The sequence below is a fragment of the Mustela erminea genome, chromosome 20 (genome assembly GCF_009829155.1).
Source record: "Mustela erminea isolate mMusErm1 chromosome 20, mMusErm1.Pri, whole genome shotgun sequence".
Classification (NCBI taxonomy): Eukaryota; Metazoa; Chordata; class Mammalia; order Carnivora; family Mustelidae; genus Mustela; species Mustela erminea.
The window spans coordinates 13,548,069-13,567,658 of record NC_045633.1 but is presented as its reverse complement, the minus strand read 5'-3'; the positions used below and the strand labels follow the sequence as shown (position 1 = coordinate 13,567,658).

General features: G+C 44.3%; 1 protein-coding gene across 2 annotated transcripts in view; it reads left to right on the top strand.

The window, feature by feature from the left end:
* Positions 1-19,590, top strand: part of SHISA9 (shisa family member 9) — a 274,953-nt gene that overhangs the window by 232,216 nt on the left and 23,147 nt on the right. For both annotated transcript variants that reach the window (XM_032328130.1, XM_032328129.1), the window contains exon 3: positions 16,649-16,804. In XM_032328130.1, the coding sequence (XP_032184021.1) occupies positions 16,649-16,804 (156 nt within the window). The remainder of the gene's footprint in view (positions 1-16,648; positions 16,805-19,590) is intronic.

Genomic DNA, 19,590 nt, shown 5'->3' with positions numbered 1-19,590 from the left:
AGACCCACGATGGCTCTATCTTCCTACCTCACCTCCAGATTCCTTGGACTGTCCCTTTGGAGCCAACTCTGCATCTCACAACCACAGACCTGTTTTCTGTCCCCATAGTTTTGCCTTTTCTAAAATGTCATATACATGGAATCCTATAGTATCTGGCATTTTGAGTCTGCCTTCTTTCACTTAGCGTAATGTGCATATTAAAAAAATCTCTTGCTTTCTCCTTCTCAGTGCTAGTCCGTTGCAAGGATGTAGCTTATATATCAGATCACCAGTTGAAGGACGTTTGGTTTATTCTAAATTTGCGGCGATTATGAATGAATCCACTTGAAATATCACAAGGTTTTTGTGTGCGCATAAGTTTTCATTTCTTTTGATTAAATACCTAGGAGTGGGATTGTAGAGTCTGATTCTCAGTATTTGTTTCATTTTTTATTTTTTCAAATATTCTTTTTTTAAATTTAATTTTATTTTTTCAGTGTTCCAAGATTCATTGTTTATGCACCACACCCAGCGCTCCATGCAATATGTGCCCTCCTTAACACCCACCACCAGGGCCTCCCAACCTCTCACCAGTGTTTAACTTTTTTTTTTTTAAAGATTTTATTTATTTATTTATTTATTTATTTATTTATTTATTTATTTATTTGTCAGAGAGAGAGAGGGGGGGAGAACACAAGCAGGCAGAGCGTCCGGCAGAGGCAGAGAGAGGAGCAGGCTCCCCACTGAGCAAGGAGCCCGATGAGGGACTCGATCCCAGGACCCTAGGATCATGACCTGAGCCGAAGGCAGTGCCTTAACCAACTGAGCCACCCAGGTGTCCCCAGTGTTTAACTTTTAAAAGAAACTGCTACACATCTTTTTCCAAAGGGGTTATACGATGTTACATTCCTAGGAGCAATGCATGAGAGTTTCTGTTGCTTCACACTTTTGCCAGGATTTGGCATTGTCGGACTTTTAATTTTGTGTTTGTTTTTGCTATTCTTTTAGATTGGTAGTGATATCTCATCGTGATTTCCTTTTGTAATTTTAAGGGTATTTTTTGTTTGCTTTTTTAGACCTTGTTAACCCTTTTTTAGGAATTTGGCTTAGGAAGGGTTACTATATAGTAATTTTTATCTTGAAACAGACCGTCTCAGATCATTTAAGTACTTGCATTATTACCTATGTTACAGGGAAATCGTTTACCTGCCCACACCCCACCCTCGCCCATTGGACTGTGATCTTGTCAAAGGCAACAGTAGGTGTTATCCATTTCTCTTTCCCCCGTACCCAGAAAGATGCCTGATCTAGTATTGACCATAGCACATAGGGATTATTTGATAAGTGGGTTATTCAGTGAATGAATTTGCTGAACCTGCAATTAGGAAGGATTTGGTTTAATCAACCTCCATCACTTGGAGCGTTCTCAGAAGATCAAAATGGTTAGGTTGTTTTTATTGGGGCTTGAATGTCTTTAAAATGTGGAGATGTGATGGGAAGAAAGATTTGATATTACAGATTCTTACATGTGCTAAATATTAAGGTCAGTGGTTTTTGGACGTATCTCGTTTTATCCTATTCCAGACTCTGTCATAGCTCATCAACTAGTAGAGAGAAAGAAGCATTAGTTTTGGATGAAGCTGCCTTTGTCTCTACTGTTTGTGACCTTGACTACATGGTTTAGAGCCTCTTTGTGGCTCATTTTTCTCATCTGCAGATTGTGCACAATGACACCTAGTTTACAGAATGGCCTCAGGTATAATGAAGGACGTGTGGGTAAAGCACTGGTTATGTACATTTGTTTGTCAAATTTTTGGCAAAGAATGCCTAACTCAAAATTTACTATCTTAACCATTTCTAAGTGTACCATTCAGTCACATTAAACATAGTCACATTATTGTGCAACTGATTTCCCCAACTCTTTTCATCTTGCAAAATTGAAACTCTCTACCCATTAAACACTAGCTCCCCATTCCTAAACCACCCCCCCCAACCCAGGACCCCCAACCCAGGCCCTGGCAACCACCATTCTACTTTCTTTCTCTGTGAGTCTGACCACTCTAGGTACTTCCTGTAAGTGGAATCATCTAGTATGAGTCTTTTTATAGCTGGCGTATTTCACTTCGGGGGATGTCCTCAAGGTTCACCCATGATGTAGCAGGTGTCAGAATTCCATTCTTCTTTAAAGCTGAATAACATTCCACTGTATGCATATTTCACATTTTCTTTTCTTTTTAAGATTTTATTTATTTGAGAGAGAGAGAGAGCGCGAGTTGAGGTTGGAGTTGAGGTTGGAGAAGAGGGAGAGGGAGAGGCTGATTCCCTGCTGAACAGGGAGCCTGATGTGGGGCTCAATCCCAGGACGTTGGGATCATGACCTGAGTTGATCATGACCTGAGTTGAAGGCAGACGCTTAACTGATTGAGCCACCCAAGTACCCCTATAGCACATTTTCTTTACCCCTTCATCCATCAGTGGACACTTGGGTTGTTTCTACCTCTCCGCTATTGTGAATAGTGCTGCAATGTAAACCAGAGGCAGTAGAGCTCCTTCAGTTTTTTCTTTTTTTAGATTTTCTTCAAGTTTTCTAATGGTTTCTTTTTTATTTACGTATTTTTTATTTTTTTTTAATTTAATTTAATTTTTTCAGTGTTCCCAGATTCATTGTTTATGCCCCACCCCCAGTGCTCCCTGCAGTACGTGCCCTCCGTAGTACCCACCACCAGGCCCTCCCAACCCCGTACCCCCCCTCCCCTCCCAAACCGCTCACTTTCTTTCTCAGAGTCCACAGTCTCTCATGGTTCGCCGCCCCCTCCAATTTCCCCCAACTCACTTCTCCTCTCGTTCACCTTAAGACCTCATAGCTGACACATTGCTGGAGCACGATTTGAACCCGTGTCTCCCATCTCTAAATGACCTGTTCTCTCTCCATAACCTCACTGGGCTCTCAAATGCTCCTCGAGAGGAGGGATTGGCATCCTAAATCACAAGGGAAGTTATTTAGGGAGCGTTGGAAGATATGGAAAATTGGGAGAGACCTGCTCGCGTCTATCACTGTGAACCAAAGCCATCCTCTATGTGATAAGCCCTTAAAACAGATTCTCAAAGCTAAATGAGGAAGATGTGCACCCCAATTCAAGTGGGCTCTTTGAGAGACCAAAATATATGGGTGATAGGAAATCAGCGAGTGCTGTCCCCCATGCATTGGTTCTTTGAAGTTTCAACCAAAGCAAGAGCTAAAGGTGTTTTGGGTGCACACTGAAAATTCCCTAAGCAACAAGTTGCCTGCTGTTAGAGCATCCTCCAACCCCTGGGTAGAATCACCTTTCTTTCTTTCTTCCTTCCTTCCTCCTTTCCTTTTCTTTCTTTCTCTCTCTCTCTCTCTGTCTCTCTCTTAAGATTTTATTTATTTATTTGACAGAGATCACAAATAGGCAGAGAGGCAGGCAGAGAGAGAGGGGGAAGCAGGCTCCTCGCCGAGCAGAGAGCCCGATGCAGGGCTCGATCCCAGGACCCTGAGATCATGACCTGAGCCAAAGGCAGAGGCTTAACCCACTGAGCCACCCAGGCGCCCCCGTGTAGAATCATTTCTACTCAAGACTTGGTATAGGATATATTGCAGCCTCTGTCCGTGGTTGATCTGCGTTGTGTTACCACCCCCCGAAGGACACATACCTGAGCAGTGTAGTGTCCCTGGCGTTTGGTTAAGCTGAGCCCAGTTCCTCATTTGTTTTGTTGCTCTGCTTTTCTGTTGTCCTTGTTTGCCAGCCTAGGGATCAAATCGTCCATCAACAAAATACTTAGCCAGGGCACATACAGTCCAAAAAGAAAAAAAAAAAAGTTTCATGGCAACAAAAATGGCTGTTGCTAAGCTAACCCATTTAATGCATTTTTCTTAGTGAGAAAGCTGATTTTTTTAGGTAGCGCTCCTTGCCTACTGCCTGTCACATAGCAGGTGCCTGAAAAAATGGTCTTTTTTTTTCTTCTTCTTTTTTCCCCTCATCCTTTCCTGTGGGAATTAGAATTCAGTTCCGTGGAGGAAGCTCTGGGAACTGGGAATGGAGGTGTGGAGATGAAACACATTCCCTAACCTCAGTGGTCAGGAAAATAAGCCCTGGGAATAAATTAGAAGTATTCCTCTGGCTAAAGAAGCAAAGTAAAAGGAGTGTTACAAATTGAATCCTGTCCCTCTCCAATTAACATGTTGAAATCCTAAGAATCGGTGCCTCGGAATGGGACCTTATCTGGTTGCAGATGTAAATTGGTTAATCATACTGGAGTAGAGTGGGCCCAATCCAGTACAATCAATGTCCTTATAAAAAGGGGGAATTTAGACACAGACATGCACGTAAAGAGGACGCCATGTGAGGACGGAGGCAGATATTGGGGTGGTCCTTCTACCAGCTCCGGAATGCCCAAGATAGTTAGCAAACCACTAGAGGCTAGGAGTGAGGCATGGAACAGATTCTCCCTCACCTCCTTAGAAGGAACTGACTCTACCAGCACCTTGATCTTAGCCTTCCATCCCCCAGAACTGTAAGACAATACATTCCTGTTGTTAAAGGCCCCCCTCTGTAGTTATGGCAGCCCTCGCAGATGAATACAGAGAGCTGTTGAAGTATTTAAGATAGGAGAGTGTGAGGAAGTTCCCCTGGAGGATATGATGTATAAGCTGACCCTGCAAAGATGATTCAGAGTCAGCCCGAGAAAGATGTAGAGGGAAAAGGAGAGCATTTTGCACAAGAAAATAGTATTTTTACCTGTGGTTAATTGTTGCTTTCCAACTTCTTCTAACAAGGTTGGGTATCTAGTTTCTAATCCCACAACACATTTGGACTAGAAATAATGAAGGCCAAAAGGACAGGCTGTTGCTCACCATGCAGCTAATAAAGGTCTAACCATGATGGAGGAGGGGGAAAGTCCTAAATAGATGGAGTTGGGGGGAAGTGGGTGCAGGGGAAGGAGAAGAGGAAGAGGGCAGGAAAGAAACAATCAGGCCACACTGGGCTATCAAGGGGATATGCACTGGTAGATGAGTTCATGATCTTGACTTTGGGGAAATGGCCTCTGTGCACATAAAACAGCCTTTCGTATTCCCAATGATGATGCTGAGCCTTCGGTGGTGAGTTAACCTACTTCGGAGATGTCCTGTTTCAGAAGCGATACCAACAAATGGGCGTTTCTTGAACATGCTCATTGATGCTACTTCCCCTTAACATGGTCCTTTGTCACTGTCTTCGATAATCTCTCTTTCTCAGAATGTAGATAAAGAAGGTCTTCAACCTTCTAAAACTGGGTGAGGTACTGTGTCCCTTGTGCAGTCATGGAACTCAGTTTTGCTGTATCACGCCACTAACTTCACTGGTCTTAAGGGTTCTCTGCATCCCCAGCGTGGTTCTTAGTCGGCCTCCTATTCTGGACTATCATCTCCTTGGGATCCAGCCCGAGAATTGAAATGAATCTCTGCCCCTCCAAAGCCTGCATAAAAACTGGCCAGAAGTGAACATTAAATAAATATTTAACAACTCCAGTTTAAAATATCCCCATCCTAAATGGTCAAAATAAAAAAATATATATTTTGCATGCTTAGAGATACAAACCCATGGGTAACACAAATGCCTCATTTACCAAAGGTTTTACAATGATATATGTGCATTTTTTCCTCCATTACAAATCCCTGCTGGTCCCTCTGCTACCAAGATTCAATAAGATGGATTTAATTCTCTTTCTCCATAAACCTTTTCGGTGAAAGCCTAGCCTGCTATGTTCTCTTTTGACAAATTCAGGGTAATTTTGAGTTGGATTTGATTTTTTTTTTTTTTTTTTTTTTTTTTTGCTTGCTTGTGGCCAGAGAAAAAATCTACATGGTGTTTCAAACTATAATTTCCAGGTTTTCTCTTTAAAAGGATACTGGGCACAAAGGTTTGGAAAGGCTAGAAAGGAACACAGAGCTAAAAGCCAGAGCTCGGCTATGATTTCTGAACATGCATTCTCTTTTTTGTTGTTGTGAGAATTACCAGTGCTACTGGCCCCTGCAGGAACATCTCCTCCCTCTTTGTCCTGTTCTGAGACAACTGAATGATCTGGAATGTGTCCAAGAATCCCGAGTCCAGAGAGAGCCTTATGGAAACCTACCGCTCTCTTTTTGTGGCCACCCCATCGTGTCATCTTTGTTTCCTGGACAATTGGCGCCTCTAAAGCTTTGGCTATAATGTCTTTGATGGTTATTCTGTTTCGGGTGGGGTGCTGAACTGTGTACATGTGGTCTCCCAGAGGAAGCTGCTATGTCCCCATTTTAGAACTGAAGACTGAGGCTCAGGCAGGTGTTCTCACATACCCCCAAGATTCTATTGGCAAAGAGAAGAGCCAGAATTCGAATCCAGAACTGACTGCGTCAAAATTCTGTTCTTACTTCATTATGTCATGGCAGATGCTGCTGCTTGTGGCTCTGGGACCACTCTCTGGCTGCAAAACTGTACTTTTAGGCACAGAGAGGATGTTGGGGAGGGCGCAGATGAAGGAGAAAGCTGGGCAGGACCAACATGGCCTCTTGGTCCAGGCAACCTCTTGGGTGTTGAAAAAACTTTGGGAAAACATTTTGAGTTCCTCTAATTAGTAGGTGGTGCAGGAGCTAGGACTTGTCCACGAAGTAAAATACCTGGGACATTGCAGACACTCAAATACATGAGGAGGAACAGATGCGTGAGCAGGATGGAGAGGTCGGGGCACAGGTGCAGTCCACAAGGCCGTAAGGGATTCTCAGGATGGGGTTCGAGGGGAGTCCTGCTCATTCCCTGGGTTATAACAGTAGGTTCTGTTCTCTGTATGAAGAAGGAAACAAAAAGACATAGATCTGACCAGCGGTTTAGTGGTCTGAGGGGGAAATTTTATAAGAAGGAAGATACTCAAGACAGAAAGAAGAGTCTCTTTCCATAGAGAAGGTTCAGTGCTGCGCCTCTAGTTTCTTCTTGTCCTTGCTAGAGGCAGCTCAGCTTAGTGGAGGAAGCACCCATTTTGCCATCAGACAAACCTGAGATCAAATCCTGATAGTTACTAACATGTTGTGTGACTTTGGGCAAGCACATCAACCTCTCTGGGCTTTGATTTCCTTCTGTGTAAATTAGGACTGTAATACTTGGAGAAATAGGGTGTGTGTGTGTGTGTGTGTGTGTGTGTGTGTCTGTCTGTCTGTCTTAATATGGTTAACGTGGTTTTCTATTTGGCCTTTCTGAGTTTGTGACTTTTGTCTGAGTTGGTCCATGATAACCATCTGCTTGGGAGACAAAGGAGAGTAGAATAAAGTAAAAGGAAACACTCCATGCCACCATGTGAAACCCACTGCCCGACAATGAAAGGTTCTGTAGCAGGATCCCTGCTCTCAGACCATCTGGTGTATGAGGCTCCCTGAGGAAGGTCAACTAGGAAGTCTGGTAGTGAGGTCATCCCACTTCGTGTCTTAACTGGCTGCTACCTTAACAGTTCAGAGCTTCTTTACTTTGAGTTCCTCCCAGAGTTCCAAACCCAGGAGTGAAATGAAGGATCCCTGCCCTCAGCATTCCCTCATCCCTCATTCTCCCCAACCAATGAGGGAAAGTCGAGTGACATTTCCTTCATCTCTTCCTCTCTTTCCTTGTCATTTTCTCATTTCCCTAGAATCAGAGGAGGCAGGCTTCCCATCCTTTTGCTTCCCTGGTCCACCCTTGACAAAAACTCCGAAGGTCTTGCCTGCCAAATCCAAATCCAGTCCTCAATGTGCTAAAGAATGGAGAGAAGGGCATGGGGGAGGGTGTCCTCAAAAAGATAGAAATGAACTACCTGTGATCCAATAATCACACTCTTGCGTATTTAAAAGGGATGCACTAATTCTAAAGGATTCACGTATCCCGATGTTTACAGCAGCTTTATCTACGGCAGCTGAATTACGGAGGCAGCCCAAGTGTTCACTGTTACATGAATGAATAAAGACGATGTGGTAGATACATACAATGGAAGATTATTCAGCCATCAAAAAGAATGAAATCTTGCCATTTGCAACATGGGTGGAGGTAGAGGGTATTGTGCTAAGTGAAATCAACCAGCCAGAGAGAGACAAATACCATACGATTTCACTTAGATGTGGAATTTAAGAAACAACCCATCCCCCCAAGAAAGGACTAAAGGGGAAAAAAAGAGAGATCAAGAAACAGACTCTGCACTATAGAGAACACACAGGTGGTTATCAGAGGGGAAGTGAGTGGGAGGATGTGAAATACGGGATGGGGATTATGGGGTGCACTTGTGATGAGCATTGGGTGTTGTACGAAAGTGTTGAATCACTATATTGTACACCTGAAGCTAATATAACACTGAATGTTAACTATATTAGAATTTAATATTAAATTGTATTTTAAAAACTAAAAAAAAAAAAAAAAAAAGAGTAGAAAGAAAGAAATTGAGGGGGGAAAAAAACGCTTTCCAAAGTCAGTCATGTGACTTAAAATTATATCACTGTCGGGCTGCAGAATGATTTTTTGAATGTTAGAAATTTGAATTTAACTCCCTTAGGCCCAATAAGGAAGTGGCCAAGAGCACAGATTCCAGAGTCAGAAGGCTATGTCTTTCTACCATATGCAAATGTTATAACTTTGAACAAGTTTTATCTTTGTGCCTTGATTTCCTCCTCTGTAACCTGGGCTTAATAATAGTATCTCATAGAAATTCTATGAATTATTGGATTGGTTCAGGTACAGAATAGTGCCTCGTACCTAATAACACCCCTTTGTGAATTATGTATATAAGTGTGTCTTCACCATCTTCATCATTAATCAATATTATCATCATCATCATCATTTTTTTTAAAGATTTTATTTATTTATTTGACAGAGGGAGATCACAAGTAGGCAGAGAGGCAGGCAGAGAGAGAGAGGAGGAAGCAGGCTCCCTGCTGAGCAGAGAGCCCGATGCGGGACTCGATCCCAGGACCCTGAGATCATGACCTGAGCTGAAGGCAGCGGCTTAACCCACTGAGCCACCCAGGCACCCCATCATCATTATTTTTCTGCATGTTTCTTCTGTTATAAATCCTAATTCCCCACCCTTACCCAGACATGTAGATGCCATGGCCATCATGTACGTCATTAGACAAAAGAGAAAAATACATTAATAATTTAACAAATTCCACTGTCCTTAAGACTATGCTGTAGTTGCTACAGTTGTTTCCCATGGGAATATGGGTTTATAATTCTGATATTGCTAGACATGTATACTGGACTTAACACCTGAGTCAATGGCTGGTGGATAACAGAAGCCATGTTTCTTATTGTAGGTGTGAGAGCTAACCCGTAAGCAAGAGGAGGAGCCTAGAATGATCCATGTGATGATGGATTACAGTTACAGATACCAGGATGAACTCATGTTTAGCATAAAGTAGATACAGATGGTTAATATATAAATATTTTTAGACACCTATACATATGAGTTAGTACACACACATGATTTCCTTACTCTGTCTGCAGAGAGAGACCAGAAAGCAATGAGCACACCCAGCACCCAGATCTTGGTTGCTGAAACCATTCTACAAAATAAACAACCAAGCCTCCCTGGAGAGATGGCTGATTCTAGTACTGGACAGGGAATGTACAAGATGAACCTACAGCAACTTGTATTGCTAGAGAACAAGGAAGGTCTTGAAAGGGGGCCATAGGAGCCAACTGAGAGTTTCCAATGGCCAAATCTGGTACAATCTGAGCAAACAAACAAGAACAACAACAACAACAAAAACCCAAAATAAAACAGTATTGGTTTATAACCCAAAGTGATAAAATTCATGTCTATGTGTCCACACTGGTATAAGAAAGTTTTTGAATAATTAAGTAGGGAAAAAGAGACAAGTCTCCTGTGAAGAAGAATTCTAAATAATTTCTGTCCTCAAAGAGGTGGAACGTAACTCCTTGCTCTTAAAGTGTGGGTTGCTTAAAGTGGCTTAAAGAGTATGGCATGAAAAGAGAAAAACAAATAGAGTAAAAAAAAATAAATAGAGTAACTTTACAGTGGGAGAAACTTGACAGATACTACTTCAGGCAGGTGATGAAGGTTAGCGTCAACAGTGATAAGGCATCATAGTGTATATCCTTGATGGGTGATGATGAGAATGTCACTTTACAGTTCTCCTCCTCCAAACCCGTAACCTCCGTCTAGTCATGAGAAAATCATCAGACAAATTCCACACAAGGGCCACTCTACACAATACCTCGCCTGCGGTCCTCAAAACTGTCCAAATCATCAAAAACAATGAAAGTCTAAGAAACTAACAACCAGGAGATACCTAAGGAAACATGATGACTACGTTTAATGTGGTAGTTGGTTGAGATTCTGGAACAGGAAAAGGACATTAGGTCCAAGCTTAGGAAACCTGAATACAGTGTGGACTTCTGTTAATAGTAATTTATCAAAGTGGTTCATTATTTGTACCATACAACACAAGATGTCAGTAACAGGGGAAACTGGGTCTGGGGTGGGAACTCTCAATGCCATCTTTTTATTTATTTATTTATTTATTTTAGGGGGAGAGAGAGAGAGAGTGAGCGAGCATGGTGGGGAGGGGCAGAGAGAGAAAGAATGTCAATCAGATACCACGCTGAGCGTGGAGCCCGATGTGCGGCTCAGTCTCACAATCCTGATAGCATGGCCTGGGCTGAAACCAAGAATCCAACGCTCAACTGAATGCACCACCCAGACGCCCCTCTCGGTGCCATCTTGGTAGTGTTTTTATCAATCTAAAACCATCCTACAGTGAAAACCTTATTTTAAAAGATATATTGGGGGCGTCTGGGTGGCTCAGTGGGTTAAGCCGCTGCCTTCAGCTCAGGTCATGATCTTAGGGTCCTGGGATCGAGTCCCGCATCGGGCTCTCTGCTCAGCAGGGAGCCTGCTTCCCTCTCTCTCTCTCTGCCTGCCTCTCCGTCTACTTGTGATTTCTCTCTGTCAAATAAATAAATAAAATCTTTAAAAAAAATAAAATAAAAGATAAATTGTCTGTAGATCTCTATCTTGTAGGGCTGATGTAGGAATTAGAGATACAGTGCATGAGAAATTCCTTGCCAAGCCAGGCACATAGCGTACACACTCCAAAACAGCACCATTTGACCATCTTGTGCCTTTCTGAGCTGTTCTTCCTGTGATGTGCCTTGAAAGACTGGCTATTGTTGGTTTTCTTCCAAGAGCAGCCAAATTGGTCCAGTTTCTGATAGTTGTTATTTGTCTCTTCTACACAGAGAAGCCCACAGCATCCTCCTAGTGTTTGCAACTGAGCATTTTTACCTTAGCTGACCCTATCTGAATTGCATTTATTTCATTTCTGTTTAGTGACTAAGGTATAGCACATATAATGGTACTTGCACAGCAGTTACCTGGGGTAAGTCAGCCAGATGCTTCCAATTAGAGTAGCTCTATCTCACTCTTCTTTGAAAACGAGTGTTAAATACAGAAGACCCCGCTTCTGTCTTAGGAAGGAGAGCACAGGGACATCATCAACTTCTTGTTTGTTGACCGAGGCTCTTGTTGGAAAACAGCATCCCAGAACAGCAAGTCCTTGTTAGTTATTTCTAAGAGTCAGAATGAGTTGCAAAATTGTAATGAGGCAGGGAAAGTTTTTTCTTGTGGCATTGGGTAGAAGTACCTTTCCGCAGAGGTGAAGGTGGGTATGATATCTCTGGGACCAAAGTGTGTCTACAAGAGAAACTGTCCTGCCGAGAGCAGGACAGTGTTGGCAAGACAGTGTTGGTCCAACTGAATGCTTTCTATGGCCATGACTATGTAAATTAAATGATATACATAGAGAGATAAATAGGTAGTTAATATATACATATGTGTATGTATACATATGCACATAAAAATACATATGCAAATACACTCATACCTACATACTCTCCATCTTATTTTTCTTCTCGCCTCTATTGGCAAGGACAGATCGTACCCACTCTTTGCTCTTCCCTCACCCTATTGTTCCGTTTTGCTTAGATACCAAACTGGGCTGGCTTCCCATCTAGACTTTGGTCTCTCCTCCTTGGCTGGATATATTTGAACAAAACTCATAGAGAATCTGGGTTGCCAGGTCTACTCCATCTTCTCGTTCAGTAAAATGAAAATAACATTTAAAAAACCCAGTCACAAATGTCTGTTTAATAATTCTTGATTGCTGCCCTGAGACTGGATTTCAATATTTGTGAATATTCGATGTCTGGAAGCGAACACAAAATGGCTCTCTAAAACGGCCGGAAATTTGCTTCCTGTGGCGCTGCTTATGATAGCAGGAATGTGACTTCAGGGCAGCCCCATCTCTTCTTTTGTGAGGGATTCCTTTGGTAAGCCATCTTGGTCAGGCCTACTTATATTAACTAACTACTCACTGCCCTTGAGGTAGCTCAGGACTTGGGAGAAATCATCCAGAAGCAAATACTTTATAATAGCGTATTAAATATTCTGTTGAATAATATAAAGGACTGTCCCAAGAGATGAGGAACATCGGTACAGATTTTTTTATTTTCTTTAATGAAGTGTTTAACATTTCCCCTGGCAGGCCTGGAAACGAAATTTGAGCCTAGTGGGTGGGATCTAGGATTAAGGGAGCAAGGATTTGGGAGACAGGGTGGGTTTGACAGAAGTCAGCTCTTTAACTAGACAAGGCTCGTGTTTGGGATTTACTTCCAGGGGTGAAAAAAACAGGACTTGCCATAAAGACATTAGTAAATTAGCTTATGAATGTCTTTGGGCATTCCCAATGTACTACTGAGGCCAATTGAAATTTCTTCTAAATCTCTGTAGAATACCCAGGAGCAATGCCTTTTACATCTTGACATAATCCCCAGGCCTTTTTTTTTTTTATAGCCACATGGGCAGCCTCCCTCTGGTCAGCTTCATTTCCCCGAGGAAATCCACACAACAATTACACTAGTCCAAACTCTACATTGCAAAGGACAGTAACCTTGAAGCATACTAGATTATTAGAAAGGGGTTTCCCTATCTTCTTTGCTTTTCTCCTGTTGTCCTTATTCCTTCACAGTAAAGAGCTTCTCCACATGGCAGGTTGAAACTCACTTGAATCCATGACCTCCTGGCTCCTTGACTCCAAAGGTACCAGATAGAAAAACTCAAGGAAGCATTCTGATTGATCCCATCTAGATCACGTGCCTGCTTCCAGTCTAAGAAGAAGGAGGCATCGTGATTTGTCCAATTTGGATCCCATGCTCACTTAAAGTGGCCAGAGGCGTGAGTTACTGGCCTGATTTCCAAATACCAGCTCTTACACGTCTCAGTAAGAATTTCTGTGGTGCCAGAGCACACTCTGCCCCCCGGAACATGGAGGGTTGCAAGTGCTAAGGCCTTACTGTCCTCCAGAAGCAGCCGTCATCTGATGACTGATGGGAATTGGTGTAGAAATAAATAGTAAGAGACTCATTTCCCCATGGGGTGACAGAATTCTGAGACAGGCATTCGACACCATTTACTGGAATTCCAAAATAGGATTATTCTCTAGTTCACTGAAGTTGTATCTGCTTTCATTTCCCTGTCTTCCTCTCCTACCCCTTTTCTATAGTATCCCTTGAGCTTCCCTCCCAGATTTGCTCCTGTTTGAGTCCTTATCTCAATGACTTCTGGGAAAACCTAGACTAAGAGAGTCGCCATGATGGGCGGCTCATCACGTGACTCAGATGCGCCTGGTGCGCTGTGCCAGAGGACGTACTAGCTCTGAACACACACAGCTAGTACTTGTCAGAGAAAAAGAGATTGTGAAAAACAAAACAAAACCACAGAACCAGCACACAGTGAGAACGTAGGGTAACTGCTCCTGCTGGACCAGCATTTGGGCATAAAACATGTCTGGCCTAACATGCCCAGAGAGAGCAGACAGACCTCCCCAGCAGATTGTTCTGGAGGGGAACATGCCAGAGGATCTTGGGGTCCACGCTTCAGCAAAAGTTCTACCTTATGCAACACCTCTTCCATGATTTCATTAAGCTTGGGGCTTCCTGGTGCCCTGCTGATTCTCAGCCAAGAAGCTATCATCGCGGAAGGATACACCCTCTTCCTTCCATGTTGGCCAGAGGCTGGGTTATGTGGCATATGTTTGGTAACCCGGCCACTGTGCAGCGGTCTTGTGTGCATGTGCAGTAAGAGAAGTGCTCTTCTTATCTCTGTGTCTTAGCTGTAGTCTCCCTGCCTCTTTCCATAGGGGTGTACTGGTTTCTAAAGCCAGACATACTCCGTATCTGTCATGGATTGGGTTGTGTAGAAGCAGCACTTGAAAGAGGGGGTCAGGTGTATGAGACTGAGGGAGTGCAACAGACACACACAGACACACAGATGTAGACGCACACACACGCCCCTTTCAAGTTGTAATGGAAACAAAACAGGAAAGATAAAGGAGCTGCTCAAGGATGGGGTCTCCATCTCAGATAAAGTCTGGACTGGGGGTGGTCAAATTATGGATTGGGAGGGAGACAAACCGTAAGTGACTCTTAATCTCACAAAACAAACTGAGGGTTGCCAGGGAGAGGGGGGTTGGGAGAAGGGGGTGGGGTTATGGACATTGGGGAGGGTATGTGCTATGGTGAGTGCTGTGAAGTGTGTAAACCTGGTGATTCACAGACCTGTACCCCTGGGGATAAAAATACATTATGTGTTTATAAAAAATTTTCTTAAATACTTAAAAAAAATTTTTTAATCCTAAAAAAAAAAAATTTTTTTGGCCCTTGGACTAAAACTAGCAGCCACCTGTTTCTATAAATAAAGTTTTATTGGTACACAGCCACACCCGCTCATTGACATCATGTCTGCGCTTTCTTGCTGTAAGGGCAGAGTTGAGTGTTTGTAACAAGACTGTGTGGCCTGTAAAGACTGAACTATTTACAGTCCGGCACTTTACGAAAGAACGTTGTTCTAATCCCTGGGAGCTCTAGAACATCCATTACCTCATAAAGCATCCCGACCTTGAGGCAGAGGGCTGGTCTGTGTGCTGTGTGTCCTAGGGTCAGCCACACTCTGCTGGCCGACCACCCCAGGTGTTGAGGGTCAGGTGCATGAAAGACACTAAAGCCAGGGCAGTGGTTCCCCAGAATAACTTCCTGGGTGTTGGGGGGCAGCTGGGAGCTGTGCACAGCCAACACAGCAGCTCAGGAACGGGCACACATGGTCAGTAACAGAGATCTCTCAAGACAGCACCAGCACCCACTGCCATGTTTCTCTGGATCTGGCCGAGTGCTTCATGAAGCTGGCGAGAGCCTGTATTTCCTGCCTGAAACTGAGCCATAGTCGCCTCATCTGGACTCCACCTTGCCTCACTCTCCCCTTCACTCCGCCCATCCCACTGCTGTTGGGGTTATGGGGAAACCCTTTCCAAGGCCTCCTGGGCCCTGCCAGCCTGTCCAGCCCCTTCTGCTTCCACTTGACTCACACTCCCGCTCTGCAGCCACGTGAGGGGGCGCCCTGGACTCCTAACTCTGCATCCCCTCCAATTTCAGGGCTTGTAGCCATGCCCTTCTCTCTGACCTGAGCACCCTCCCCAGCACCCTCCACCTCCACCCACAAGTATAAACACATCTAGATTTCTGGATCTCAGCTCCGAGACTCTTGTCTCCCAGTAGACGTCTTGAACCTCTCTCCCCACGAATCCAGTTCCCTCTAAGTAGCCAATACTTGGTTTTTGTGTCTTGGCTTATTTCTTTTTCTGTTTTTGCAAATCTCACCATGCAAGCAATAGATTTCCTCTTCTTTAACAAAGATGCATTACTTTCACATTTGCTTTTTCTCCCTTAGCAAAAGGACCCCCCAAAAACTAGCCAGGTTGGCATATATAGAGTTAACTAATTTTTTTAAAATAATTAATTAATTAATTAGCTTGAGAGAGAGAAGCAGACTCCCTGCTGAACGAGGCTGGATCCCACGACCATGAGATCACAACCTGAGCCGCAATCAAAAGTCTGTGGTTCAACGGACTGAGCCACCGAGGCACCCCTAGAGTTAATTCATTTTTAAACACATTTTTTCCCCTAGTAGCTGCAGAATATCCCATCATATGAATGTACATTGTGTATGTAATATGGACGTACATTAATTTATTGAAGAATTTCCATCTTTACGGAGTTGAGTTTGTTTCTCTGCCTGTGCACTTTGGTCACTCTTTATAGACAATGGTGCGAAAACCATCTCTGAACAAATATCTATGTATTCTGAAACTATTTCTGTAGGCTCAGTCCCCAGAAGCAGTATCGTTTGGTCCAAGTACACATTCACTTTCCATTTCCAGACCCACTGCCACCTTCCTTTTTGCAAATGTGGCAAACTGGGCACCGGCGTGAGGTTATGAGACGGGCCCGTTTCCCACATCTTTGCCAGTCTGGTGGCCCTTCCATCCTTGTAACGTTTGCCCATCTCTTGGCAAAGGAATGGCTTCTCATTCTCACTCTCCGACTTACATTTCCTTGATTATTATTGAAGTTAGTCATATATGCATATATATATTTGCCCTTAGCCCATCCAGGCTCAGCTGCTTTCTAGGGAGGGTCCTGGAGCCCGTTGCTGCTCTGCCTCTTGTGTCCCCAGAGGGTGGGCAGTTGGGGATCCGGCGATGGTGGGCATGCGTACAACGTCCGGCTCCACCTGTGACCACGCCCTGCTTTCTCTTCACTTGCAGACACGACCCAGATGAACAACGCAGTGCCCACCTCGCCTTTGCTCCAGCAGATGGGCCATCCCCATTCGTACCCCAGCCTGGGCCAGATCTCCAACCCCTACGAGCAGCAGCCCCCGGGCAAAGAGCTCAACAAGTATGCCTCCTTGAAGGCAGTCGGTGAGTCCTATTCTGTTTCTCCTCTCCTTTTCTGTGCTTTTTTTCCCTTTCCCTCCGACTGCTTTTTTTCTCATCCTGTCGTGTTTTTTTTTTTTTCTTCCTACTTCTCCTTTTCTTTCTCTTCTTCTCTCTCAAAATCTGTGTCTCTCTCTGTCTCTGCCACTCTCACCATAATTTTCTGTCTCTTTTCTCTCTCTCTCTCTCCCTCTCTGTCTGTCTCGCTCACACGTGTTCTGGGTCTCTTTACCTGGGGCCCAGATTGCCGGGAAGCAGAGGCCCTGGGCTGCTTCCTCTCTGACTGGATCAAGTCCCGCCGTGCCACGTGGGGCAGGGTGGGTGAGTGGGGGACACATGTGGGGGTTGTTTCCCTGGGAGGAGGGCCTGGAGGCTCTTTGCGTCTGACCAACAGCCCAGCCCCTTCGTCATCCACTGAGGACACTGACAGGACACTGAGTCTCCAAATGCATTGGCCTCTAGTGGGTCACCCCCCCCACACAGTCACCCCATCTCTGAGATGTCGATAGCTGCACGCCCCCACCTCAGGCAGCTTCCACGCTTCAGGATGGGGTGCATTGCCTGGCTCTTGTGCTAACTAGGCTCTTATCAAAGTGCCAGACATTGCCCTGGGCCTTTTATACATCCCGCCGCATCTTCTCACAGGGGTCCGAAGAGGAGGGTACAGTTATTATCCCAATTTTCAGATTCGTAGACTGAGCCTCAAGGGGTCTAATTTCATTTACCCCAGATCAAGCAGCCTATGGGTTTTTAATTTCTCCAGGAGCTACCTCCCTGCCACTAGCCTCCCACACCCCTGCTCCTCACCCCAGCTCACGCATGAGGGAATGTGACGGCGACCCTGCTGGTGACCCAGGCTCCTGAATGCATCGATCATGTAGGAGTTCTGTGGGGTAGAAGCCACAGCCTTAGCAAAGCCAAACTTCAGGCAGACGCAAGACTCCCAGACCCCGTGCTTGCTTTTATTATCCACTATTTGTCTTCATTTCTTCCCTCATCTGAGATGGGGTGGGAGACACTCGCTGATCGATTCCAGAGTCAAATATCTTAATTCCATTACACACTGACACCAGAAACCAAAGCCACTGTCACGTGTCTATGATGCTTGTGGGGACCACGGTCTCCCGACACCAGAGGCCTAAAACAAGCATCTTGGTGCTCAGCAGAGGGCCAGGGGCATACTGGGAACTCGGCAAGCATTGGGACCACAAGGGTCTTCAGGAATTCCTATTTCCCCCCCATCTCGTAGGACTTCTAGATGGAGTCACTCAAAGACAGACGAACCAAATTTCTAATACCAAGGGCACAGCTCATGTGGGCCGACACAGACTTTTCTAAATCCCAAGCCCCACAAGGACTTATGTGCCAGTTCCCACATTTCCTGTTGAATATCTGTGCCCAACTCAGCCCTCAAGTACATTGACCCCGTGACCACAGATTCCCTCCGTTCCATATTCCGTGTTTGCACAGCGTATGCATTCTAAGCATGTTCAAATAGACTCAGATATTAGTAGGAAGAGCTGAGGGCTGTTGCCTAGGAGAGAAAGAGTCAGGGCATCTGTACCCATGTAGCTGCAAAGCCTTCATACACTGTTGGGTGCCTCCCCCCTTCCTGGGCTTTGCATTTAGGTGATAAATGACATCTGCTGGTTCTATTTGATTCTTCTTTTGGCATGAAAAAAAAAAAATCAGCCCAGACATCTTTTTCTTTTTGAACTGGTGACATTACCCTAAACAGCTTCGGCCCAGTGTCTTGTCCCCCATCAAAACTCAGTAGCTATTTGGGTAAATAATGGGTGGATGGTCCCACAATGCACCTTGATTTTTAGCAAGGATTTATACAGGGATCCTGTGCCTCGCAAATGTCTGCAGGGCATTGAGAATTAAATTTGCAGTGTGAAAATATATCTTAGCCTCCTTAAGTAACCCTTTCTTCCCCCAAAGGGAGAACTCGTGAAATGTTTGCTGAATGAATGAATGAGCTTGTCTTCATAATGAATCTAATAAGAGCTTAGTTGTAAGGAACCCCTGATCTTCTAGAAGACTCTGAAGGATCTTATTTAGGAAACCCTCCTCTATCCTGGATATGGCTGACGTGCCTCTCCTCTTCTCTGTCCTTCTCTGACTGTTGCGCGTGTTCACGAACTTTATCTGAGTCACTGATGGTCTTGTGACTCCTAGTGAATGGAGGTCCAGTGGGACTGCCTGATCCAGTGGCCTACCCAGGTGTCCAGCATCTGCCTGCACAAATGAAATGCAAATCCCATAATAAATGTTCTTTGAAGCGTTCTTTATTAAGGCATAATTCACACCATGATGTGTGTGTGGATGATGAAATGCATTTCATTAGTGAAATCATTACCACCAGGGAGAGTTGTTTAAAAAATTGTTTGCCGTTGAAAGCTCGGCAGCCTCTGATATCCAGACTCATTTTCCAAAAATTTCCAGTAAATAGAGCCTTCGACAGCCTTTAGGGTTAGCTGCCAAATTTGAAAATACCCCCGCAAAATAAATTTCTCTTGGCAGCTTTAATATCCAGAACATGGGGTAGTTTGAGCCAGTCACTGAGACCCTCTGACCTCAACTTCTTCAAGTGAAAAATGAGGACTGAAAAGTGAGGAAATTTGAAAATAGAAGATGAAACAATACCACTCATTCTAGTTATTAGAGTACCTGTGGGCCATTAGATATGTCCCGTCCATTCACTGCCAACCCCGAGAGAAAAGGATGGTGACTCTTGGTTTGGTTTGGTTTATTTTATTTTAGTTGCA